Genomic DNA, 26,919 nt, shown 5'->3' with positions numbered 1-26,919 from the left:
TGCAAAAGACCACATATTATATGATTCTATTTGTACGAAATGTCCAGAATAGGCAAATCTATAGAGACAGAAAGTAGATTAGTGGCCGATTGTGGCTCAGGGGACTTTTTTGAGGTGATGAGAATGTTCTAAAATTAATCATGGTGGTGGTTTCACAGCTCTCTGAGTAAATCATTGAAGTATATACTTTAAGTGGGCAAATTGTATCTAAATAAAGCTATTACCGAATCACTAAGTAAAATCTATCCAGCTTCCTGTTCTCTTGGAGTAAAGCCCAAAGTCATCGTGAAGCCCTGCATGACCTGGTTCTTGCCTCTCCAGCATCCTCTGTGTCACCCACCTCCTCCCTTATACTCCATGCACAGCAGTTTCCTTTTTGCTCTCTGAATGTGCCAAGTGTCTTCCTTACTTGGGGCCTTTGCGTATGCTATTCCCACTTCCTGAAATGCCCTTCCCCCCTTTCTGTTCCCATAGCTGACTTGTTTGAATCCTCCATGTATCATCAGCTCAGGGGGTCCTTTCTTAACTACCCCAACAAAAATTGGTGCCTCCTCTATCAGGCCCTATTTGTTTCTTACATCACATGTATCATATTTTGTAACCTTATATTTATTTGTGTATTCACCAAAAGAGCAAGATCAGTGCCTAGCATGTGCCTGGCATATTGTAGGCACTTACTGAATATCTGCTGCATGCATAAATGAGGACAACCTCGTAGGATCATACCATCCATCCTCCTGAATGAGGACAACCTTGTAGGATCATACCATCCATCCTCCTGAGGGTCTTTCCTTAAATTGAAACACTTGTGTTTTGATTCACATGTCATATCAAACATCATTGTGTCCTATTCTGTTCTTGAAGATCTTCCAAGCTGGATATTCCTTAAACAAACTTCATCCCTAGGTTAGCGGTAATGGCCTGGTCCTCACTTAGCAAGTGATGCTGAGTAGGGGCTGAGCACTGCAATGATATGGTGCAATCTCACATTGCAAGGGATTAGCAGAGGCTCCCATACCACACAGGGGACTCTGGGTGTTTTCATAGCCAACTGCTACTCCCCAGAAGCTGACAGTGTAAATGGGAAGGGAGACAGTGTAAATGAGTGGTAGAAAGACTGGCATCTTAGGCTGCTGTCACCAGGATGGAGTAATTGGGGAGCAGCAAGTGGCTCACAATAGCAGTTGAGAATATGGAAGTTAGATACTGGTTTTCCTGTCACTTCCTAGCCTGATGATTTTGGCCACATTGTTTAACCTCTAAGCACCTCCATTTCCTTATCTGCAAAATGGGATCACAGTTTACACCTCGCAGGGTTGCTTTGGGAATGAAATGAGAGGATGTGCTGAGCACACGCCAGGTGTACAGTGGGAGGTCAACCATGGGAATGACATAAACGCCATCCTTGTCACTCAGACTGGAGTGCATTACCTGTGCTAGGGAGAGGTCATGTTTGACTAATGAATGGGGGGCCTTTGGGAGCCAGGCTGGGCCTGCATTGACTCCTGTGGCAGGCTGTGGTTTTTACATTGGTTTTACATTGGTTTTGTTTAGCCATATGGGCTGCATGGTCATCAGATAAAGTCAAGAAAGGAAGGGCAGGAAGGAGCAGAGATTCTTGGTATCCAGAGGTCTCACCAGGCTGCCTCTCTGTTCCATTTCATTTCACAGCCATATACAACTTCCAAGGGAGCGGAGTCCCCCAGCTCTCCCTGCAGATTGGCGATGTGGTGCGAATACAGGAGACCTGTGGAGGTGAGTCACTGGCCCAGGCGACCCTTGGATGCCAGGAGCTTGCTGATGGTGTTGGGACACCCCCAGGACATACCCAGCACCTCCAGCCCTCTCTTGGAACTTGCACCTCTGTGTGGTCTATTTAAATACATTTTGCTAATATTAGTATTTCAGATTTACTGAAAATAATGCTTTGTTATTGTAGGAATTCATACTTAGAAACAAAAGCCAAACTGGGTGGTTTGATGTTCATTGTGCTCTCTATTTGCCCAGCCATGGAGCTGTTGGGCCCTATGACACCTTCTAGATACACTTCTTTTTTTTTTTTTGCGGTATGCGGGCCTCTCACTGCTGTGGCCTCTCCCGTTGCGGAGCACAGGCTCCGGACGTGCAGGCTCAGCGGCCATGGCTCACGGGCCCAGCCGCTCCGCGGCATGTGGGATCCTCCCAGACTGGGGCATCGGCAGGCGGACTCTCAAGCACTGCGCCTCCAGGGAAGCCCTAGATACACTTCTTTATTAGTTTCAACACCATTATAAAGGAATATCAGCATTATTAGGGTTTTGAAGGGTCCAGTAAATTATAATCCTGATTCCAGTTCTGCTGCACATAGCTGTGTGGTTTGGACACTGCATCTGGGCCAGGAAGCAAAACTCACTCCCTTCAGCAAGCTGGGTGCCCTGTCTTGGGCAAAATGGCATCTCTTTCTTCCCACAGAGGTGTCATCTCTTGTGAAGCCAGGTGTCTGTTGGGCTGTGTCCACCATCGTGGCGATGGTGGTGGTTTTTAAAGTTTGCACAAAGGTTAATAGCCTTGCACTCATGAGTCAGGCCATTAGAAATCAATGTATCACCTATGTCACTGATAAAATTGACATTGGGAGCACGGCTTGGGTGTAAGTGTCGAATGAGCTTGCTCATGGGCTGACTACATTCAGGCAGGCTCTCCCAGCCCTCACTGCCCAGCTGGGCCACCATGGATCTCCTCCTGCCTGGACCTGACTATAATCCTGCGGTGTAGAGGGCGTAGAGTGTGTCCTTCCTGTGGTCAGGCAGAGCAAAGAGAAAGGAGGGCAGAGGGGGCTCTGTCCCTGTTTCCCAGCTAATCCCTCAGGTTAGGCTCTCCTGTGCTGGGATGGGGGTGAGGGGTAGGCAGGAGGCAGGTGTGCTACTGTTAAGGAGGCCCCCTCAAGGAGAAATAGAGGGCCGGAGGAAAGGAGTTTGCCTACAGAGCTAGCCATCTTTGGGTTCTTAACCACATAGTGAGTACTGTGCTAAATTCCCATAACATGTTAGTTACTCCTCACAGCAACCTGCAGGACAGGTGGTATCTTCAGCCCTAGATTAGCTATATGCAATTAACAGAGCACCTCTGCAGATTCGTGAAGGAGTGCGTGTCCACATACACATACACACACACACACACACACACACACACACACACATACACAAATGCAAACCAAAAAGCAAACAAACAGAAAATGCTTTTTGGAGGGAGAAAGAATTTGATATTTGATATTTCAAAGCAGCTTTTTTTTTTTTTTGTGGTACGCGGGCCTCTCACTGTTGTGGCCTCTCCGATCGCGGAGCACGGGCTCTGGACGCGCAGGCTCAGCAGCCATGGCTCACGGGCCCAGCTGCTCCGCGGCATGTGGGATCTTCCCAGACCGGGGCATGAACCCATGTCCCCTGCATCAGCAGGCAGACTCTCAACCACTGCGCCACCAGGGAAGCCCTCAAAGCAGCTTTAAAGGAATCATCATGGGGGAAATGAGAACTTTGTTCACCTTCCTTACGTTTATTTTATGCTTTAGTACTGTTGCTATTTATTTATTTATTTTTTAAGGATTTCTTTTTTAAAATAATTAATTTATTTATTTTTGGCTGCATTGGGTCCTCATTGCTGTGCGTGGGCTTTCTCTAGTTGTGGCGAGCAGGGGCTACTCTTCATTGCAGTGCGCAGGCTTCTCGTTGCGGTGGCTTCTCTTGTTGTGGAGCACGGGCTCTAGGCACACGGGCTTCAGTACTTGTGGCATGTGGGCTCAGTAGTCGTGGCATGCGGGGTCTAGAGTACAGGCTCAGTAGGTGTGACAGACGGGCTCAGTAGTTGTGGCTCGTGGGCTCTAGAGCGCAGGCTCAGTAGTTGTGAAATGCGGGCTCCAGTAGTTGTGGCTCACGGGCGCTAGGCACGTGGGCTTCAGTAGTTGTGGCGCATGGGCTCAGTAGTTGTGGCACGTGGGCTCTAGAGCTCAGGCTCAGTAGTTGTGGCTCATGAGCTCTAGGTGGGTGGGCTTCAGTAGTTGTGGCTCATGGGCTCAGTAGTTGTGGCACGTGGGCTCTAGAGTGCAGGCTCAGTAGCTGTGGCACACGGGCTCAGTAGTTGTGGCTTGTGAGCTCTAGAGCTCAGACTCAGTAGCTGTGGCCCGTGGGCTCAGTAGTTGTGGCTCATGGGCTCTAGGTGAGTGGGCTTCAGTCGTTGTGGCATGTGGGCTCAGTAGTTGTAGCACATGGGCTCTAGAGTGCAGGCTCAGTGGTTGTGGCGCACGGACTTAGTTGCTCGGCGACATGTGGGCTCTTCCCCCACCAGGGCTCAAACCCATGTCGCCTGCATTGTCAGGCAGATTCTCAACCACTGCGCCACCAGGGAAGCCCAGTGTTGTTATTTTGGACATCATGCACTTTTCAGTGTCCAGGCCTCTTAGTGCCCAGTCTGGCCCTATTTTACACACAGAGTGAGTGGGACTGGGGGAGGGGTAGGGATCTGATTCCAAACACCCTGCCCTCCTCCCACAGTGCAATCCTACCCTTTACAAATGTAGTTCTACTCAGTGGCAGTTAAGCAAACTCTAGGTGTCTACCAAGGGCAAAGATTGAAAATAAAAACAGCAAGCAAAACAACTCCTCAGTGTCACTTTTGTGCTACTGGATGATAATCCCGAGAAACAGTCAGAGACCTCAGATTTGCAGGTGAAGGAGCAAGGCTCAGGGAAGAGAAATGACTTGCCTAGGCTCGCACAGTGAGCCAGTTGCTGTTCTCTCCACTCTCCTAAGACTGCTCCCTTTTCTCCACCCCATGCCTACCAAGGCAGTGAAAAGCCTCAGAATGTTTTCTGTGTCCTACATTTTGAAATTCAGATGAGTGTTTTTTTCTTCTTTTCATGCAGTTTCCCTGGAGAAAGTGCTTCAGGGCAGGAAACTGACCACATAGGTTGCATGTAAATCAGAGCCTTTCTTTACTTTTGCCTGGTTTATAGCCTGACCTTCAAAAAGACTGCACTTGCTGACTCAAGTCACCTTTGTTTCAGGGATTAACCTCCTTGCTCCGAAGCTCTTTAGTTCTGGTTTCCCATTTAAAATTTTGTTTTATCAGTCTTATTTTAATGCATCCTTGTAATAAGCAGCCACAGTACTTTTCTGGAAAGAGCTGGACATATTAATTTAGCAAGTGATTGCCAGTTCATGACTACTTTGAAAATACATTTGGAAGTCTGTTAGACTGATTCTAGATATCTGAGGAAATGGTATGAAAATTATTAGGATTTATCATGCATGCACTCATACCCATATAGAGTTTTCAAACTGGAATTTATAGGATCCTAAGAGTCTGTGAGGGCCTTAGATGGCTAAGGGCTCTGAGATCAGGCCTGGTCTTATCTTTTTTGCATGCGGGGAGTTCTGCTTATGATTCCAGTTGAAAAACAGTTCCTCTGCAGATATAAAAAAGTGAAAACCATAGTGTTAGTCAAAAATTAGTCAAAATGACATAGTAGAAAAAATATGGGTGTGCTTATATCACCGTCTTGCAGAAACCTACTCAAAAAATAAAATCCAGCCAATTGAGAGATGAATCAAAATGTTAAAATATAGGAATTGAAAAGCTGTGATAAGAGGAAATACTGGCAAACATTGAGTCCAAGTGAATTGATTTGTCAAAATTAGTATTAAAAGTCATGGTAGTTACGACTACCAAAAAGAATGTCATTGTTTGAAAACTGTAAAATGTAACCCCCCACCCCCCACCCCGCAAAAAAAAAAATACAATTGAGAAGTGGAGAGGGGAATGGAATAGAATAGATACAGTCTTAAAGATTCAAAGCACATTTCTCCAGATATCAGCAAGGATTAATTCTTGGTGGTAGGAATGTGAATATTTTTATTTTGTGTTTTTCAGTAATTTTAAACTCTCCCCTCTCCTCCACAAAGAGAAAAGAAAAGAAGGAAGGAAGGAAGGAAGAGAGGAAGGAAGGGAGGAAGGAAGAAAAGAAAGAAGAAAGAGAAAGAAAAGAAGTAGAAAAAGCATGGGCTTTTGAATCAGAAAGTTATCCTCTGCTCCACTTACCCACTAGCTTAGTGATCTTAGGGAAGTAAGCCTCAGTTTTCTCACCTGCAAAAATGTATCATCATCACCTTGCTTCTGGGTGTATTATGAGGATAAAATGAGAGAAGTAGAGAAGCTGCCTGGCTCCTAGATGCTCTGTGTTGAATTCCATCTCTTTCCCCCATTAAACAGAGCGACACTGAGACCGGCAGGTATGTATCTATCTTAGCCACATCGCCCAGGGAACACAGAAGGTGACCCTCTGATTGCCTGGAGTGGGTGAGGCTAGCCCTTCTTTGCCTATGCACTAAACTTACTCAGCCAGATGAATGGGGAAAACAAAAATCTGAGCTGAAACCTTAGGCATGAATGAATTTCCTTTCACTAGAGCTCTAATGGTTTTAGTATTTCCTTTTAGATAATATTTTATTGCGATAAAAACTCAAACAATTCAGAAGGGTGCCCATTGCTAAGCTTTCCTAATAGACATCCTAATGCCTATTTCTTTGTCCATATTACATCTCTCAGACTGCCTCTCTTACCCAGAGGCAGCATAAACATTCTGCTTCCTGATTTTAGATGTGGAAAACACATGTGTTTATTAAGTAGTCAGAACTCCTCATGGGGGAATAAATGTGAAAAAGGAGTGTTGTTTTTCCCCAATCCCTTCCTTCAGTTATATTTGGTTGACATCTTTCCAGATATTTAACAACATCTCAAAAGAAGCCTTCAATTCCATATGCAGTTTAATGCTCCTCTCCTCCTTCCCTTTTCCTAGCTTAAACAAGGCTGGGGGTAGAGGGAGCTTGGGGTGCTCTCTCTCTGATTCTTTGACTTCCTGATCAAATAAGCCAAAAGATCAGCCAGTCCCCTGCACGAATAGCCATGTAGCTGGGGCATAAGATGCCAGATGCCCGCTGTATCTCTGAGTGAGTCTTCTGGACTGCACCCTTCGCGCTTGGATTTGGTCTGGGGGTGAGAGAGCTCTACCATGCACTCCTAAGGCAACAGCAGCTACCTCCGAAGACCAACTCCCATCTCCTGATTACTTGGACAGCGGTGAGGGGATGTTCCTTGGGGGTATCCCAGGTTACTTAGACTCTTCCTTATGAGCCCTTCAGAGGGAATGTCTGCTCCACTCTCAGTTATTTGCTACCTGACTCTTCCTTTCCAGAACAACAGCGAAGGTTCCATTCCATCTACTGATACACATACTTGCCCGGGTCATGGGGGCCCACTCTTCGTGGTGAAGAGAATGGGATTTCTAGACAGTGGTTTCCAAGGTGCTTTTGAATTTCATTTGCCAGTAAAATGGAACAAGGGGAGGGGATGAGGGAGGAAGTTGACATAGCTTAACCTCCTTAAGGTAAGGCATAGCTTTTATTGTCATTGTTTTCTAAAAATGGGACTATACTGTACATACCATTCTGAGACTTGTGCTTCTCACTTAAAAACATCTGGAATTCCTTCTAAGCTGGCACGTGTGAATCACCTCCACCTTGGTTCAGCTGCAAAGAGCTCTGCGTGAAGAGTTCCGAATCTCCCACTTGCTGAGTGGGGTACACCCAGAGCCATGCCACCTCTTCCTACTGACAACTCCACCGAGAGTGATCCTGACCCATCTGAGTCCTTTGCTTTTAGGGCACGGTGGGGTGGGGGGTGGGGGACATTATGTGCACTTAAGAGGATATTTTTTTAAAGTGCCACTTTGCAGGGAGATGGTCCTTTGTTTAGATCTGCTCTAGAAACAGGTTGGTATGAAAGGGACTCCATTTTCTTAAGTAAGGCTGTTTCATTGTAGGGAGTTGGTAAGTGAAGTTTTTCTTCCCTTTTGCTTGTGGGTGAGGCTAAAACGTCAGTAAACTTCCATTATGTTGAATTTGAAGAATGTTTCATTTACTTTGTTGTTATGGGAATATGTTGAAATGACTTAACAAAAAAAAAAAACCCACAAAAAAACAAAAAACAGGGCTTCCCTGGTGGCGCAGTGGTTGAGAGTCTGCCTGCCGATGCAGGCGACACGGGTTCGTGACCCGGTCCGGGAAGATCCCACATGCCGTGGTGCGGCTAGGCCCGTGAGCCATGGCCGCTGAGCCTGCGCATCCGGAGCCTGTGCTCCACAACGGGAGAGGCCACAGCAGTGAGAGGCCCACGTACCACAAAAACAAAAAACAATATTCAAATTCTGTAGGTTCTGGAAATAAAATAGAAAATATGCCTAAGTTTCTCTGGTTAATGATGATGATGATGATTATGGATTTTTAACTGACATATGGTATTTAGTAATTTTTTTAACACTTACCATATGCCAGGCACTGTACAAACTCTGAATTGCTTATCTAATTTAAGCCTATGAGACGGGCACTATTATTGTTCGTATTTTACAAATAAGGCAACTAAGGCTTAGAGAAGTGCACTAACTTGTCTAAGATCATGCAGAAGTGCAGATCTTCATTCAAATCCAGACTTTGATTCCAGAGCTCATACCCTTAACCACTGATTGATACTGGCTTCTGTTACATTCTTCTTAATGTTATTAGATATTTCAATCAAATAGGAAAGTGAAATACACCCAGGCATACACCACTCAAATAGATATTAACATTTTTCCTTGTTTAGTTCATACATATATTTTTAAAGAAATAAACATTTTAGGTGCAACCGAGATCCCCTGTTTACCCCTCTCCTATTGCATTCTTGTCTTTTTGTCCATTCTTCAGGTAACACTCATCCTGAAATTGGTATGTCTTCTTCCAGTCTAAGGTTTTGTACCTTTACCAGATGTGTTCACCTTCATAATTCTGTTTAAACAATAGTTTGTGCAACAGCCGTGTATGGTAGCTGTTATTGTCCTTATTTGACAGGTGAAAACACTGAGGCTTAAGTGACATGACCAAAGATCACGTTGCCCGGAGAGGGCAGAGAGAGGACTGGATTTCTAGGATGTGGATTCTTGTTTGATGTTCTGGGATGCTTTTAACCTCTCCTCCTTTTTCCCCTCCCCACGCAACTCCTGGGTGATTAGAGAATTTAGGTACATTTCATTTTGATATTTGGAATGTGGGAAAGGAGGACAGTTGGAGTTTATCATTTTCCATAAGAATGGTAAAAAAAAATTTCCTTTCCTCATATTCCCCAGGATGCACTTTGTGAGTTTTCTGTTTATAAAGTTTTCATGGATAGGGTTAGACAAAAAAAGCCTTTTCTATTACTTAACTGAAAGGGCATTAAGCCAGGGGATGCGTCCTGGGGTGTGGTAAATGCTGTGTTACCCTGAGCCTGGTTTTGATCATGGATTTTGCTATGTGTGCCAACTATTGTTATCTGCCCAGTCAGGTCTTGGAGTACAGCCAGATATAACTGGCCAGTGACCAGACTAGGGAGTGGACATCAGGGGTCATAGAGATCAGTGATTCGGCAGGGTTGGGGATATCAGAAAAAGTCCTAAGGACAGCTCTGATGCAGTGGATGCTTTCTCATCATCCAGCAAGTGGAGATGGTGGTAAGCCTGTCTCGTCAAGGATCACTGGGGATCTATTTCTGACAGCACCTAGCCCAATGTCATGTACACAGTAGGTGCACAGTCAGTGTTTGTTGAACTTAAATCTGGGAGCCAGAATGTATATGCTGACGGGAGGCGGTAAGCGTTAGTCGATTTCTTGCTCAGGAGTGAGTTGAAGTTTTGCAAATCAGGATACCGACAAGGGGTGGCAAGTCACTGATTCTCAAGGGTGAGAGAGGGCAATGTCACTGGAATTCAAGGGTCCCAGATGGAGCCCCTGTCGTGGAGAGCCAGATGTGGGCATACTAGTGGTCCCTTGGTTGTTTTCCTACTATCTGGTGGATTTTGGTGGCCTTGGCCAATAAGGTGGATTCAGGTCACTGCAGCCAAGAAACCCTTAACTGTCTCTGTGCTTTAAGAGAACGTTATCTGTATTTGTGCTCATCGCATGGGGGACAATGTGGTGGAACAGCTTTGAGGGCTGGCTTTGAAGCCACACAGACTTGCCCTTGAACCCTGGCATGTGATTTGGCCCAGTACCTCAACTGACTTGAATCTCAATTTCTTCATCTACAGAATGGGAATATTACTTAGCTCACAGTATGGATATGAGCACTGAATGAGAGAATACATGTACAACACTTAGCATATAGCTTCGTGTGCATTAAGATCCCCTGATCAATTAATGGTAGCTAGTAATGTTACAGAGATGCTCTCATAGCTTGTTTGTTGAATGGGAAAGAACTGCAAATAAAGGAGGTTGTTCTAGTGCAGTACTAGAGTGTCACCTCCAGAGTCAGATGCTTGGGTTTAGGTCTTAACTGCATTACTCACTAGCTGTGTGACCATGAGCAAGTTGCTTAATCTCTCTGTGCCTCTCTATTTTCATTTGCAGAATTGAGGCAATAATAGTACCTACTTTATAGAATCATTGTGAAGATTAATTTATAATTTGAAAAAAACAAAACAAAAAACTTTACCAGAGTTCCTGGCACACAGCAAGCACTATTATTAATATAATATAAGCATTATTGTTCACAGTTAATTATTACAGATAGTTATAGGGAAAATTATTAGAGGAGTGTGAAAATAGAATATGTTCTTCATGAAGTAGAAAGTTTTCCACCACTGGAAGTACTTAGTGGGGTTGTAGTTTTGGGGATTCAGATGTTGGGAGGATGGAAATATTAGGCAAATACCATGCTCCTTCTTCTATTAGACAGGAAGCACAGTATGATGGCTGTTTACGTTCAGATCCTGGCACTGTTACTTACTAGCTGTGTAACTGTGGTCAAGTTACTCAACTTCTCTGTGCCTCAGGTGGGCCACTCTTCTGTAAAATGGGATAATTGAATTTCCCACCTCATGTGGTTGTTATGAAGATTAAAAGGCTTCATATATGAAGAGTGCTTAGAACGTTTTTTTATTCCAAACCTGAGATTCTTTCTCTCCAGCCTCCATTCCTTCCTTTCTCTCTCCTTCCTTTTCTCCTTCTCTCCTTCCTCTACCCTTCTGTCTTTCAGAATAGGAACCACTTTGGGCCCCTGTTGCTTTAGAACTTTCTTTATGACCTGACCCTCAAGCTGGCTCATGACTGGGAGGGGTGACTTTGCATTTTAAGTTGTTTGTTTTGGAGCTTGCACGTATGTCTGTTGAGAACATATTTCGACAACAATCTGTCAGCCCAGTAATGAGGGTTTGCTAATGAGGCGCCTGACAGACGCTTTTTATTTACAGAGATGACAAATGCCACTACTTGGCTGTGCTTGAATCATTTCAAAGGCCCGTAGGCTCATTATAGTCATCAATACTTGCTATACTGAGGTTCATTTTGTCCGAGAACTGTGTATAATTTGGATCTCTGTTAATTGAGTCATTTTTGATATTCCTGCAAAGGGAAGAATCTCTTAAAATTCCTGTCATTTTACCCATCCCTGAACTTATCTGTTTTGTAATGACTAACTTCTGCAAATCACATTTTAGACACAATTTGCTGCTGTTAGCACTGCGGCCATTATTTTAGGATGTTCGCCAAACTCCCTCAGACATTCTCAGCCTTTCTTTGTCCCTAAGGCAGAGGTTGAAAACATGCATATGAACACAGGAAGGACCCAGGCAGTTAATGGAAATAAGTGAGGGGCTAGGTAGAGGCTGGTGAGTTGGAGGCGCCTGCTTTGTCTGATGGGACCAGCTGCTTCTCACCACTAGCCAACTGCAACCATGCGGGAGCACTGGCCACCATCTCTGGGCCTCCTGTTCTTTCAAAAGAAGGATGAAATTTGCATTTTTATGTGAAATCCCTGTATTTGTGGGTGCTTTTTGGAGATGTTGGCAACTAATTCAAGAAACTGTTGAATCCTAGGGCTTTGATCTGTACCTGAGGTCTAAAGCACTTCTCAATAGTTTCTTTGCCAGTGAAAAACAAACAGCAACAACAAAACCCAGCAAGGAACTTGTACGAATAGATGAAAAACCTGTTTCTTTGTTTTCTCTTTGCAGACTGGTATAGGGGATACCTTCTAAAGCACAAAATGTTGCAGGTGAGGTCAATTTGCTTTTATTTGGGACAATATTGGATGTCTGTACATGACCCTGCCAGCCCCCTGGGCACTCATCTCCCACTGTTGCTCCTCTGCAGACTGATTCCATTCCTTCCTCCTTGTGTCCTGTGGTTTCCTCGCTGTGCCTCAGTGCCTTCCCCTTTCACTCATTCTTTAAGTTCAACCTCCAGAGCTCTCTTCTCCCTGAAACTTTTCCTAATATGCCAGTCACATATGATTTTTCGAGTCCTGTGGAATTGTGCATTTTTTATCTGAAATTTATCTCCTACTGCCTTTCTTTAGCATTGCTTGGGGCATTCATCATTTCCTCACCTATGTGTGCAACATGACTCAGAAGGGACAGGTCCAGTCTCCGCCCTCAGGGAGTTCCCCTGCCCCAGCCCCACAGCACACCGCCATCTCCATGGGAGCAAGCGCCTGCTTTGCTCATCTCTCTACATCTCACAGTGTCTAGCGCAGTGACCGGATGTCCCCAGTGTACACGCTGGCTGAATTTATGAAGGAATTTCCAAGTAGTTGATCAACTTCTCTTAACGGAGCTAAGCTTATAGAGCAAGGAAATGATAGATGCTTTTTCCTTCCTCCATCATGAACAATAAAATAAATCCAGAGAGAAAGAGATCTCAAATCAAAGCAACCCATATGCAACCAGGGACACTGTTGCCTCAGGACCTGACCTTTCCTGACTGTGAAGGGTGGCTGCTGTCCCGGGCAGGAGAGGCGAGAGGCAGAACGCTATTCTCCCTTAGAGTGAGTCTTTCAGGCACTCCAGCCTTGCCCATCTGATAGGGTGAGTGTCCGCAATGGGGTTGGAGCATCCTTTGGAATCGAGGGCTACTGTGGGATCCTGAACAACTGATAAAGAACTGGAGAGGAACCAGACCTGAAAGAGTAGATTTGGCACCTACCACTTGTTCTCTTGGACTGAGATTATTCCTGTAAAGTTTGAGGTTTTTACCAGCTAGCAGCTTTTGGAAAAATCATGAAGACCTGGGGTCAGTTTTTTTCTGTAGGGACAGGTCATGCTATCTCACCTTGTCTTATCTTATCCCCAACAGGGCATTTTTCCTAAATCCTTTATCCACATCAAAGAAGTGACAGTGGAGAAAAAAAGGTATTTGCCCTCCTTCCCCACACTAGACCCTCCAGTGGCTCGTGGATGTCGCTGTCCTGTCTGCTCTGAAAACCTGACTGGGCAGATGTGAAGGATGCGCAGCCGATCCGCCTTCCTTGTGCTGTGTTTACTTATCTTCTTTCCCTCGCTGGATGGGAGACCCAATGCAGATTGATTCGTGTTCACATCTGATTCTGAGGGGGTGTTAGTAAACCTGGAGAATCACACTTTTCACTGGCAGCTGCCTTTGAACTGAATTAAAGTAGATTACTCCTGAATAATGAGCTTGGAGGGCCCACCCAATGAAGGAGGACATTAAAAAGGAAGTCCCTTGCATCTGCATAATGTAATTGGTGTAGACATTAGAGGCGGTTTAGTCTCCTGCCAGGAAGGCCCCTCTCAGCAGCTGTAGCTTAATGCAAATTTGCCAGCATCTTATCTTGTTAGCACCTGGGTCTCAATTTCACACCATTTTCTCTCCCACCGTAAATAGAAATATCGAGAACATTATTCCTGCAGAAATTCCTCTGGCACAAGAAGTGACAACGACACTTTGGGAATGGGGCAGCATCTGGAAACAGCTCTACGTGGTAAGACTCAAAACCCTGCTCCCTGGGATAGAAGCTTCTTGCAGTTTTTGGCTTGGTTCAAATATGGAACTTAGCCTTGACATAGTATAGCAGACAGTATGAAGCTATCAAGGCCCAGAGAAGTTAGGTGACTTTCTCAAAGCCATACAGCGAGCTAGTGACAGAGCCATAGTGAATGGGCATCTGGTGTGATCCTTCTGTTTTTTTTAAACTACTGAAAAAGTCATCAAACTTGAGTATGCTTAAGAATCACCTCGAAAGCTATTAAAAATACAGCTTCCTTCAATGGGGCTCTGCATTTTAATAAACTTAGAGATTTTGATTTGGTGGTCTGCCGATAACACGTTGAGAAATACTGTTCTCGTATATTAATTAACTAATGACTGTTGTCCTCAGATCTATGAGGGAGCTTTGACCCTGGAAAACAAAGAGCGTGTTTTATACGAGCTTTCCCTGTATTTAAGTAAATCTAATTTAAAATTCTCCTTTGATGTTTCTAAAACTAATGAAAGTGAGCAGCTAAGAAAACCATTAAACTGAGAGTGAAAATGTCAACCAAGGCTTACTGCATATTTGTTACAGCATCGTGTACACCTGCTGTTGCACACGCTCTGTTTGTGGAGTCACATTTTATGGTCATAAATGTTGACTCCCATGTGGATATTTCATCATATATGGTAATGGGCGTATTCAGTTACCATTCTATAAGTTTCCCAAAGGTTGTTAGAACAGTTTAGGGGGCAAACAGCAGACTTGAGGCTAAAGTGATTTATTATTTATTTCTACCACCCCTTTTACACATCACATACACAGGCACCGTGGAAGCTTGGCATTTTCCTTAAGAAATCTTTGAATTGCAAGTCCATCATGCCCTTTACCCTAGTAAAGTGATCCTTAAACCTCCAGTTTCATGATTCTTACCATATCTGCATACCACCCATGAAGTATTTACTTAAAACCTAAGTTGTCTCCCTTTTTAGTAAACTTAAATGACTTACATAAGGAACTTTACAACATGCTGTGTCATTCCAACAATCCTCCTCTCCAACACCAACTGGATGCCCTATAATTCAATTCAATTCAGTTCTAACACTGACTCCCCAGAGTTTAAGGCCTCAGTTCTACACGACTGCCCTCTCTTCAGATGCCGGTTGCAAGTCCCAGGTCCCAGGCTCCCCACACATCTGTCCAACTTGGTACAAATTCGGGGACTCCCACAACACCCCTCCAACCTCACCTCAGGTTCCGTGTGTCCTTAGAACAACTCATAAAACTCAGGAAAGTACTACTTTTACAGTTTTATTATAAAGGATACAACTCAGGAACAGCCAATGGAAGAGAGACACAGAGGAAGGTACTGGGGTAGCGATGGGCACAGAGTTTCCATGCCTTCCCCAGGGAAGGCATGCCACCCTCCCAGCACATCAACATGTTTACCTTCTGGGAAGCTACTAGAACCTCATTGTTCAAGAGTTTTTATCCGCATTTCATTACATAGGCATGATTAAATGATTGAATCAAGTTCCAACCCTTCTAACCTCCCTGGAGGTTGGGGGTTGGAGCTGGAAGTTCCAACCCTCTAACCACATGGTTGGTTCCTCTGACAGCCAGCCCCCATTCTTGAAGCTCTCTAGGACTCATCTCATTAGCACAGACTCAGGTCTGGTCAAAACGGGCTCGTTGTGAATAAGAAAAGACACATCTATCACTTAGAAAATTCCAAGCATTTTAAGAGCTCTGTGCCAGAAACTGGGGAGAAAGACCCAATAGGTATATATACTTTTATCACTTCACACGTGCTTCCCAAATGCACAGTCAAAAGCACTTGGCACAATTAGAACATTATTCAAATAAATACATGAAAACAAAACAATGTCATCAAGTAGTACCTGTCAAAAGCTCGGAGCCAAAGAACTTCTCTCTCTTTTTGTTAAAAAAAAAAGAAATTAACAAATGTGAGAGAGGGGTTAAAGTCATGTTGCCATGAAACTGCAACTTTCTCTTGCCCTTAAACAGAAGGATGGGAAGAGACTAGAGGAGAATCACCATATGGGTCCCTAATATGTGTCTTTGTACCACCAAAACCATCTCATGTCCCTTGGGTTGTATGCCTGTTACACTTGGGGGAACACTGCCCTAGAAACAGGCCTTTTGCACCAGAGCAGTGGCCCTGGTTCTCAGCCTTAAAGGGCCTGGCCTCTGAGACCTGCATTGCAGCAGATGTTCTTGGCATTCCTATTCAACATGTAACTTCTTGGATAAGAGCCAGAAATAACCCCTCTTTTTTTAAACCAGGAAGTGATTGGCATTATTACTTTTGCTTTTGAGAAACCCCTGTGGCCCTGGGGGAGGAAACATGTCAATGACTCAGACCACCACCCAATCCCTTCACAGCTGGGTAGGGGCCAAGAGAGGCACTCGAGCCATGGCCCCTGAACATGCATGCTTGCCTTTGGCCCAGTTTGCCAGATGGAGGCCCAAGACCTTCGGTGCAGGTGACTGCAATTGTTTCCTGTTTCTGCTCCTAGGCCAGCAGAAAGGAGCGGTTCCAACAGGTGCAGTCCATGATGTACGACCTGATGGACTGGCGGTCACAGCTCCTCTCAGGAACTTTGCCCAAGGACGAGCTGAAGGAACTGAAGCAGAAAGTCACGTCCAGAATTGACTATGGCAACAAGTAACGTCTCTTTCCTCCAAAAAGATGTTTTCTTTCCCCACCCACCCCCCTTCTTCCCTTTCTCCCTATGAGAAGCTAGATTTCATTTTTAGATGCGAGTTTGCCACTTTCTGTTTGGGAGAAGGCTGTTACCAACGACCGTGCTTGTGTGCCTTTGCTATCACCCTCGTGGGACCCAGGGACATGCAAGCGGAGAGAGGCTTGCTTATCCAGTGGTTATTAGCCGGCTAGAGATTCAGGACACTCATTTAACCTACTTCCAAGGGGCTGGGGAGCACAGTCACGCTGGTTCACTTTCGGCTTAGTTGTCATTTTATTCCTGCATTTACAAAGCTCTCTCTTAAGTCCCAATGTGAGACTTAATGTCCCTTCCTCGTCCTACATTAATCTAAGCCACATGCCATCAGCTAACTCATATGCACAGTTGCAAAAGCATTTCCTCAAAGGGAAAGAAGCAGAAATTGGTTAGTTTGAATGCTGTGAAGTTAAGGAGAGTGTGAAACAATTTTTTGAGGCAGGACAATGCACTAATGATAATAACATTATAACTAACCCTAACACCTAATCCAAGCTTAGCATGCACCAGTCTTTAGCTTGTGTTTCACATCCATTGTCTTATTTAATTCTTTTTTTTTTTATTTTAAAATTTTATTTATTTTTTGGCTGTGTTGGGTCTTTGTTGCTGTGCGCGGCTTTCTCTAGTTGTGGTTTGTCGCGGTGTGCAGGCTTCTCATTACGGTGGCTTCTCTTATTGTGGAGCACAGGCTTCAGGCGCGCGGGTCTCAGTAGCTGTGACTCGCGGGCTCTAGAGCGCCTGCTCAGTAGTTGTGGTGCACGGGCTTAGTTGCTCCGCGGCATGTGGGATCTTCCCGGACCAGCACTCAAACCCGTGTCCCCTGTATTGGCAGGTGGATTCTTAACCACTGCACTACCAGGGAAGCCCCTCTTATTTAATTCTTATAACAACTCTTACGAGGCATGCAGGTTTAGTATCCTCATTTTTTCAGATGAAGAAGCTGAGGCTCTTAAAGAGGTTAACTAACAGGTCCAAAGTCACATAGCTAGTAAATGGCAGAACCAGAATTTAGACCAGGCAATCTGACTCTAGAGCCCCTGGGCCTCACCATTGTATACTAGCTGGATAACATTTGAGAACTGTAAAGGCCCTCCCCGTCCTGATTATGTGAATGCTCTCCAAACATCCTACTTACTTGTTTATTCATCCCAGCAACAAACATGTATTAAGCACTTATGATTGGCCTGATTTCCTGCTAGGGTTTTTGAGACCACAGAAATAAAAGTTCCTGTACACTAAGGGACAACAGTCCAGTTAAGAGTGAGCTACAAGTAAACTATTGATATGTATTGTGGTAACTTTGTTGGCTTAGGAGGCAAGAGCATTCTTCATTCAATTTGGAGAAGGAAGTCAAGGAAAGCTTCCTGGAGGAGGTGACCACAGTTAAATTTTGAAAGATAAAGAAGTGTTAAGTAGGTTTTTAAAAAAAGGGAGGCTGAGAGTGCATGAGAAAACATAGCATGTTCAGAAGACTGCAAAGTGGATCAGAAGCCTGGAACATAGGGCCTGAGGGGGAAGTGGAAAGAGCCTATTAAGTGGGAATAAAAAAAGAAATTTTCCTAGCAGCCAGGCTTCCTTGCCTTTGTCACACGCACTAGGAAGATGATCCAAAGAGGAAAGCCAATGGGTCCAACTTATGGCTGATTCCCATCCCAGAAGCACGATCCCTCTGCTGGTTCCCCTGCTGGCAGCTGGCAGGCGAGTCCAAATCTGCTTATCGTGCTCATCATCCCAAAGTGACAGGAAGGGTTTGCTCTGCAGCTGTTGCTGCCATTGGTACAGTGATATCTTTAGCTGAGCATGGTTGCAGCTGGGACGTGGGAATTGAGGACGTTTTGCTGCTTCGCAGTAATGGCGTCTGTGACCTTCAGATGTTTCCTCATGGGGGCTTCTGACAATAAGGACCAAGGATGGAAAAAATGGTCACCACTCTTAGGAAGCCTTCCCTGATTTTCCTCCACCCCCCTGGCTGGGTTAGGCACTCTTGCAGGCCCTTAGCACCCTGACCAGTAATTACCTCCTTACTGGCCTGTCTCCCATGCTGTTTTGGGAGCTCCTCTAAGGCAGATTCATTTCTATGTGCTGGGCATAGGATCTGCATGCAGTAGGTGAATGGTGGTGAAAGGAGAAAGAGGATCCTCCCTAAATCAGCCTCCCTCTACAGCATCGCCTGGATCAGCACCGTGCTTTCAGTTTCAGTCAGTTGCCTTTGGGGAAGTGAGACACATCCTCGGAGACAGAGGCCCTGAGCTAAGGGGCCCCTTGTTTCTTGCTTCACTTCCCTGATGACTTCAGCTGGAAGTGAGAGAGATTTGTGCACCTTAAATTAATATAGGCCTGGTGTCTTGGGGGTTCAGAGCTCTGATATGGGATAGGCAGCTTCCTGAAAACCAGAAGGCCAGATTTCAGGTCAGAGTGTCAGGAACGGCATGAGGACCATCAGCCTCAGGCTGTGAGAGTCAGGGAAGCAGGACTCTGAGTCTTGGAGGACTGGTCAGAATCAGCCTATTTCTTCCCCCAGAAATTCCATTCCTTCCTTCAGCCATCAAACTTTTGTCGAGCACCCAAGAGGCCCTCAAGACACAGACATTTACAAAATACAGCCTCTCTATGCAACAACAACAAAAGGCAAGCAAAGAGAACTAATAATAACTTTTTGAGTGCTTACTGTCTGCCAGGTGCAGTTTTAAGCACTTTCCATGCATTAACTCGATTAAGTCTCGCGACAACTCTGTGAGGCAGGTACTATTATCATCCCTATTTCTTAGATGAGGAAATGGAGGCTCACAGGCTGATTAGGTCATTTTGCCCAAGATGCACTGGAATTTGAACCAGGTAGCTTGGCTCCAGAGTTCAAGCACTTAACCACTGCATTCTACTGCCTCCTGTGGACTATGAGGATTAGTAAGAGAAAGAGAAGTAAGCAGACAGTTGAGTAAGAAGTCACGCGTTTCATGAGAGGAGGAAGCGTGAACAAGAGGGTGGGAGGAGACAGGGCAGGGTGTGACACCTGCCCTGCATCACACAACACTGGCAGGAATTACTAGGTGAAGAAATTTAGAGAAAGAGAGAGAGAGAAGTTGAGAGGAGCTGAGAGATGAGCATGAATATGGAGAGGAAGGTAGACAGGGGCTGGAATCTCGAGGGCATGAGTACCAGGTGGAAAAGTTCAGATTTGTCCAGAGAGCGATGGGGAGCCACAGAAAAAGCCATTTCTGTTTTCTTCACCTTAAAAATTTTTACTTTTTTGAAAAAGGCATACAGTGAGGACTTCCTCCCCTGCCCTCGTCTTGGGTTCATTTTATCACTTTCTTGAACAGAGAGAGCAGTGGGGCTACCTTCTAAGGAGAAACTGTCAAAATGCTCAGTTCTCCAAAATGAATGGTTTGCTGTCCTATTGGGAAGAAGCCTCTCCTGATCTTGGGTCATGGGAATCCCATCAATCCTGCCCCTTGTCTACTAAAGCTTCCAAGTTTCAAATGAAACTGGTAATGGACAAGCTCTTTGGTATCCAAGGAGTGAGGAATCCTCAAATGATTCCTTCAAATCCCAAGACAGCTGGACCCGGGAGAATGTTTTATTCATACATTTTAGAACCGAATCCACTTTGATAAATTTCGAAGAGAAAGGAGCTAGAGAGATGTCGGCATTAAATTACATATTGGCTGTGCTTCGTCTTTTCCCAGGTCGTGAGGGCCTCTGCTCAGCATTAGTTGAATACATTTCTTCCCCCTTAGCATTGCCCATTCAGCAGCATGGCTGTGCAACATTATGAGTCATATCTAGTTGGAAGTTAATTTCCTAATGAATGTGGACAAATGGGTGAACTTTGGCTCCCTTCTGTTTGCATTTGGATGACATGAGAGATGTGCCTCTCAATCCAGTTGACAAATAAGAGCTGAAAACGTAGTCTCCTTCATCTGTCCTTGCTGCCCTGACCCTGTCTGGTGCTTGGTGGTAGTGGTGCCTAAGCAGGACCACCGTTGTTCCTCTCAGAGTCTCCATCAGCCCACCGCCCCCTCCCCTCTTTGTATGGACAACTGAGGTCCTCCATGTCAACATCAGATGCAAAAGCAGCTTCAGGTTAGGACCTGTGCAAACATAACCCCTGTCCACAAACCCAGTGCTGCCTCTAAGAGCCTCCTATCTTGAAAGTATACCATAAAGGTTAAGAGTGCAGACTAGGATGCCATATTACTTTTTACTAGCTATGTGACCTGGAGTAAATTATCCTCAGTCTTTTCTTCATCTGTAAAATGCAGGTATTAATAGTACTTCCCTCACAGCGTTGTTACAAGAGTTAAATGCCTTAATATGTGTGAAGAATTTAAGGTACCGCTTATCGCAAGTGCTGTGTGACTATTTTGCTGTTACTAGTATCATTGATGCCAATCAGAATGGCAGATGCAGTTGAAACAAATCAATACCAAACAGGGAAAATCTTGTGACCTGGAAGTCACAGAGCTAAAGAGCACACTGTGGGTAACAACGGATATATGTGAGATTTCTCCCCCAACGACTGTTTTCAAGGTACCATTGAATAAGCGGTACATGAACACCTTCTCTGCATATGTATTATATATCATACTATATTATGTTATGTTATATAAACATTAAACAAATAGAGATAAGGCAAAATTCTCCCTTGACCCCTCCACCCCTCCTAGTCCCAGTGCCCTACCTCTCCTCACAGGCACGCATGTTGGTAGTTTGGTGCATTTTGTCCATACCTTTCTCTCTGTACATGCACCCAGGTAACATACCTGCCTTAGTTTCTTTGTTTGCTTGTTTTTTACTTAAAACACACTGTATGCATCTTTCCATGCTTGATTCTTTTCTTCACTAATACATATCATTAAACATATCAAAACTATATCATATTTTTAAAACCCAATACATAGAATTCCATTACAGATGACAGTTTGTCATTCCCCCTTTGACTGACATTTTAGTTTTTTTCAACACTTTGCTGATGCAACACACATCCTTGTTCATTGTTTTTCTAAGTTCAGTATCACAGGAAATACACATTAAAATTTTCTTAATACACACTACCACAGTACCTCCCAGAGAGGCTGAGCTATATCAGTGTGACTCCCAGCTGTGTGCAAGACTGTCTGTATAGAGCTGTGCTATGGGAGCCTATGATCCTCAGAAATCAGGTGAGCTTTCTGGTAGAAACTTCTCACCAACATTCTACAGGCTTCAACCTCCCTTGATTTATCATCTCACATTTTTGCTTTTCAGAATCCTTGAGCTTGATCTGATTGTCAGAGATGAAGATGGAAATATCTTGGACCCTGATAATACCAGTGTCATCAGCTTGTTCCATGCACACGAAGAAGCGACTGATAAAATCACAGAGCGTATCAAGGAAGAGATGGTGAGCTTTGTGAACTAGGCTTGGCCAAGCCAAGCAGGCTTTAGCACGTCATAAGCTTAAAATAATAAGCTAATTAACCAGACTGTATATTATTCAAAGGGACATCTGTCCTATGACCTGAGATCATCAGTAACCACATGCATTTTATTGTGTTTTTGTACTTGGATCTTGATTCATTCCACAACCACCCCCAGGTGGTTTAATGCCAGGCAAGTTTCCTGTTCTCACGGACCTTTTATATTCCAGAGAGGAAAAAAAGAAGAAATGTTAAAAATGTAAATAATTCCAGGTGGCGATAAGTTTCTAAAAGGCAATCAATTAGTGTTATGTGAATCAGAGTGAATCAGGAGCTATTTTAAAAGGTACCATCAGGAAAGGCCTCTCCCAGGAGGGACATCTGAGATGACACTTGTATAATGTGAAGGCAGCAGGCCTGGGAAGATCTGGGGACAAGATGTTCAATGCAGGGGGATCAGCAAGTGCAAAGGCCCCGAGATAGGACTGAGTTTTGAATGTTCAAGGAGTAGGAAGGTCAGTATGGATGGGCCATAATGAACAGTGGAAGAGTGAAGGCAATGCTTTGGAGAGGTAGGTAGCAGGAGCCAGTTCTCATAGGACCTAAGGGTCATAGGGAAGAGCTAAAATATTATTCCAACTGTGGTAAGAAGCCAATAAAGGATTCCAAGGAAACAATCTTGACAAGGTTAACATAATCTGATTTATATTTTTAAAAAGTATTTTATCCACTGTGTATTGTTTGAAAGCAACTTTATTTTTAGCTCTACTGAGATATAATTTTCATACAATAAAATTAATTCATTTAAAATTACAGTCTAATGGATCTTATTAATACATAGTGTTGGGCAGACTCTACCGCAATCAAGGTATAGAATAGCTCCATGATCCTAAAAGGTTCTTTGAGTTCCTTTGCAGTCAACCCCCTTCCCCAGTCCCAAGCCCCAGGCAACCCCTTTTGTGACTATATTTTGTCTTTTCTAGAATTTAATAAAAATGGAATCATATGTCTTTTTTTTATAAATTTATTTATTTATTTAATATATATTTTTTATTTTTGGCTGTATTGGGTCTTCGTTGCTGCATGTGGGCTTTCTCTATTTCCGGCGAGTGGGGCCTATTCTTTGATGGGGTGTGCGGGCTTCCCATTGCGGTGGCTTCTCTTGTTGTGGAGCACGGGCTCTAGGTGCGTGGGCTTCAGTAGTTGTGACACGTGGGCTCAGTAGTTGTGGTGCATGGGCTTAGTTGCTCTGTGGCATGTGGGTTATTCCTGGACCAGGGCTTAAACCTGCATCCCCTGCATTGGCAGGTGATTCTTAACTGCTGCACCACCAGGGAAGTCCCATATGGTTTTTGTGTTTGACTTCTTTTACTCAGCATGCTATTTTTGAAGTTCGTGTTGTTGTATATATTAATGTTTTTTCCTTTTCATTGCTGAGTTGCTATACCGTTGACCAGTTGCCAATGGTATATATCATTGATCAGTTGTTGAATATGTGGGTTGTTTCTAATTCAGGGCTATTATAACTAATAACACTATGAACATTTTCATATAAATCTTTGTGTGGGCATATAATTTTATTCTTTCTGGATAATAATCATTGGAGCATATGATAAGTACATATTTAACTTTTTCAGGTACCAACATACTATTTCCCAAAAGGCCTGTACAATTTTGCATTCCCATCAGCAATCTATGGGAGTGCCAGTTCCTCTACATTCTTGTTAGCACTTGATATTGTCAGTCTTTTAACTTTAGCCATTCTAGTGGTTGTGTAGTGGTATCTCACTGTTGTTTTGAATGTCCCTGAATGACTAGTGATTTTGAGCATCTCTTCATGTGCTTACTGGCCTTTACCATTTGTATCTTTTTTTTGTGAAGTGTCTGTTCAGATACCTTGCCCATTTTCATTGGGTTGATTTTCTTGACATTGAGTTGTAAGAATTCTTTGTATATTCTGGATACAAATTCTTTATCAGATACATGTTTTGCAAATAAATTTTCTCCTAGTGTGTACCTGACTTTCAGTTTCTTAAATGTGTCTTTCAAAAAGCAAAATTTTCAGTTTTGATAAAGTCTGTTTAAGCATTTTTTTTCTTTTATAGTTTGTGCTTTTTATGACACTAAACTTTATGTGGAAGTCTGGGTCATTTGTGGTATTTCCCAAGATCAAGGCCAAGAGAGTCAAAGTGACTTGGCTCAGACAACAGGAACTTTTGGTGGAAGGCCTGGATATAATGCTGAAATCTTTAGGCTTGAAACGTACATGATTCTTAATATTCAGGGCCATCTTTCTGTTGTTCTAAGTGGTGCTGGGCTAATTTTCTCCATTTTCCTCCCTTTTCCTTCCACCTCTCAGTCAAAAGATCAGCCTGATTATGGAATGTATTCCCGGATCTCCTCATCCCCTACCCACAGCCTCTATGTCTTTGTGAGAAACTTTGTGTGCAGAATTGGGGAAGACGCTGAGCTTTTCATGTCCCTCTATGACCCCAACAAGCAAATGGTCATAAGGTAAGTGTTCAACATTGCCTGACTTCTCTGTATTCGGGAGGTTGGAGTTGGCAGAGCTCAGAGTGCCTTTTCCTTCCGCCATCACTTGTGGAGAAATTCCCACCCAGTAGAGAAACAGTCTAGCTGAGAATGTGGAAATAACTTCTTTTAGGGTGTGGGAGTCAGGTGGAAATGTTACTTTCACCACTTTTTTTTTTCCCAGAGTAGGGTTATGGTTACACCGTAGGGTTTTGTAAACAGTTCTTTGATTACTGGAAAACAACCAGAAATAACAAGATTCAGACAGGTAGCACTGAATAGAATAAAAATACCTATTTTAAAAGGAGAGTTAAGAAATGAATGGTGAAAACGCCCTGTCCTCAATGGCAGTAGCAGGCTAAGAGTGTGGGCTCTGGAATCTGTGTGGGTTCACATCGTGCCCCCACCATTTACTCTTTCTTAACCTTGGGCACGTTGTTAATCTTTCTTAAGCCTGAGTTTCCCCTTTGCAAAATGTAAGTGTCAACCTCACGGGGTCATTTCTTTTAGTTAGACTTTAATAAGTAAAAGCACAGGAAGCACAGGGCCTGGCACATGGTGCTCCAAGTGGCAGTGGTTATCATTGTTACTACCTTAATTAATTGTTCTTGGAAATGGAAAAAGTAAGGGAACTTCCAGGTACCTCAGCTCGAAGAAGGGAAAACACGTTTGGGAATCTCCAGAGGAAAGACTTTGATGTACTTCTGGCCCCCACCACCAGCCCTGGCGTCTGCTTATGGCTCAGTCCATCCTTCCTCCCAGGTGACCACTGCCTGTCCCCTCCAGTGGGGTTCTGAGCCGACACGTGGTCCTGTATTTGAGATCCCAGTTAACGCAGTACAGTGGAGCTGGAGCATGATCCTTCTGCTTCTGTGGAGAAAATGATATCTTCTTACCTTGGTTGTGTTGATGATTAAAGGAGATAACATATAGTTCCTACTGAATTATAAAATTCACTTTAGAAAATAATGGCTCTCATGGAGACATTTAGTAAACATAGAGGGGCTGTCCATCTAAGAAGACGGAACTGAGGTCTGTATATGATCTCACATAATCGTCATTACTCCATGTGATTTGGGTGAGAAAATGAGGCTCAGAGAGGTCAGGTGACTTGCTCAAAGGCACATATATTTATAAATGGCAGAGCTGAGCTGTTCACCCAAGTCCATCTGTCTGACTCCGAAGATAAGCTAATTTCCAGTTTTAGTCTGTCACCAAGGAAAGAGTTGTATCAAATATCCTCAGTGGTTCTCACCAGGGTCTTAGCACTGTTGCGGTGGAAAGCTATTCTTTACAGCAAACTTAAATCCCTAATTTAAAGAATGAGCCCAGCTCATCTGGCTAGGCCTCAGCAGACACTGTGAACAAGTGTACCTGCTCCCTTTGAGATGGTCTGCGTGTCATAGGCCATCTATGACAGTGAGAACCCACTTTGAGATGGTCTGCGTGTCATAGGCCCCTTGCTGTTCCCTGTCAGCTGCTCCAAGGCACCTGTGACAAAGATCCCAAAAGCACTCCCTGCCTCTCAGAAAACACAAGGATTCCTCATGGCTGAATTGACAAGGGTGCCTGGCCTGCTGGCTCATCTAAGTGATGGATGGCCTGAACCAGCCCTGTGGAGGGAGGCAGTGGATCAGTGAGGTGGCAGCTGTGTTCCCCGATGCGCCACACCGAATGATGCGCTTGATGGGGCATGCATGAGTGATGCCTCTGAGAGTGCCAGAGACACAGGGAAGCCCTCGGGAGAGTGAGGGCTGAGGAGGAAGGGGACAAAGGGGCAGAACCCTGCCCCCTCCCCCGCCCCAAGGATAAAGAAAAAAAGAGTAGAAAACAAAGAAAGAAGAGAAGAGGCATGATACAGGAAAGGGGCAGGGGAACTTGGAAGCACTCCCCAAGTCGGTCTGACTCTGGGTAGCTGTTCTCTCCCTAAGAAACCAAATTTCTCCATTCCTGCCTTCCCTAGCCAGCGTGTGCGTACAGTGAGCCACAGGCAAGTTAGGGCATCCTCAGTGTGGCCCAGATGTGAGCTGGGGAGAATTTGGCTGGGACCAACCTTTCAATATCGGGATGTACGATGGTCCGATTCCAATGGATGCCTGCAGAGATTTGGTTTGGGAAAGTTAAGATAAATTTTGGTAGTATGAAAAAGAAAGCAGTTCAGGCATCAGGCCAGTGGCAAGGCTAATTTCCAAAAGGAGCTCAAGAAAGAGTTGGAATGGTTCTCCCTCTTCCCCTGAGGAGGGTGTCATGTGGAAGAGGTCTTACCTGTCTGGGTGCCAGTAGGCCTTCAGATTTACCACCCAGGTCTTCCTGGGCAAAGATGGATGGGGTCAGCTCAGCCCTCTAATTGCTTTTCTGATTTATGATTCTCTTTCCCCTAGAAGAAAATTGCTGGTGCCTAGCGTTTAGACCTAGCA

General features: G+C 44.4%; 1 protein-coding gene across 2 annotated transcripts in view; it reads left to right on the top strand.

The window, feature by feature from the left end:
* The window catches only part of DOCK2 (dedicator of cytokinesis 2), a 407,498-nt gene that overhangs the window by 19,816 nt on the left and 360,763 nt on the right, over nucleotides 1-26,919 (top strand). For both annotated transcript variants that reach the window (XM_027084336.1, XM_027084335.1), the window contains exons 2-8: nucleotides 1,672-1,755; nucleotides 12,053-12,093; nucleotides 13,173-13,228; nucleotides 13,722-13,818; nucleotides 16,347-16,495; nucleotides 21,819-21,954; nucleotides 24,330-24,484. In XM_027084336.1, coding sequence (XP_026940137.1) covers nucleotides 1,672-1,755; nucleotides 12,053-12,093; nucleotides 13,173-13,228; nucleotides 13,722-13,818; nucleotides 16,347-16,495; nucleotides 21,819-21,954; nucleotides 24,330-24,484 — 718 coding nt within the window. The remainder of the gene's footprint in view (nucleotides 1-1,671; nucleotides 1,756-12,052; nucleotides 12,094-13,172; nucleotides 13,229-13,721; nucleotides 13,819-16,346; nucleotides 16,496-21,818; nucleotides 21,955-24,329; nucleotides 24,485-26,919) is intronic.

The sequence above is a fragment of the Aethalodelphis obliquidens genome, unplaced genomic scaffold, assembly GCF_003676395.1.
Source record: "Aethalodelphis obliquidens isolate GAN/ISIS:26980383/991018 unplaced genomic scaffold, ASM367639v1 scaffold52, whole genome shotgun sequence".
Classification (NCBI taxonomy): Eukaryota; Metazoa; Chordata; class Mammalia; order Artiodactyla; family Delphinidae; genus Aethalodelphis; species Aethalodelphis obliquidens.
Note: the sequence above shows the minus strand (reverse complement) of the source record. Positions and strands in the feature narration are given on the sequence as shown.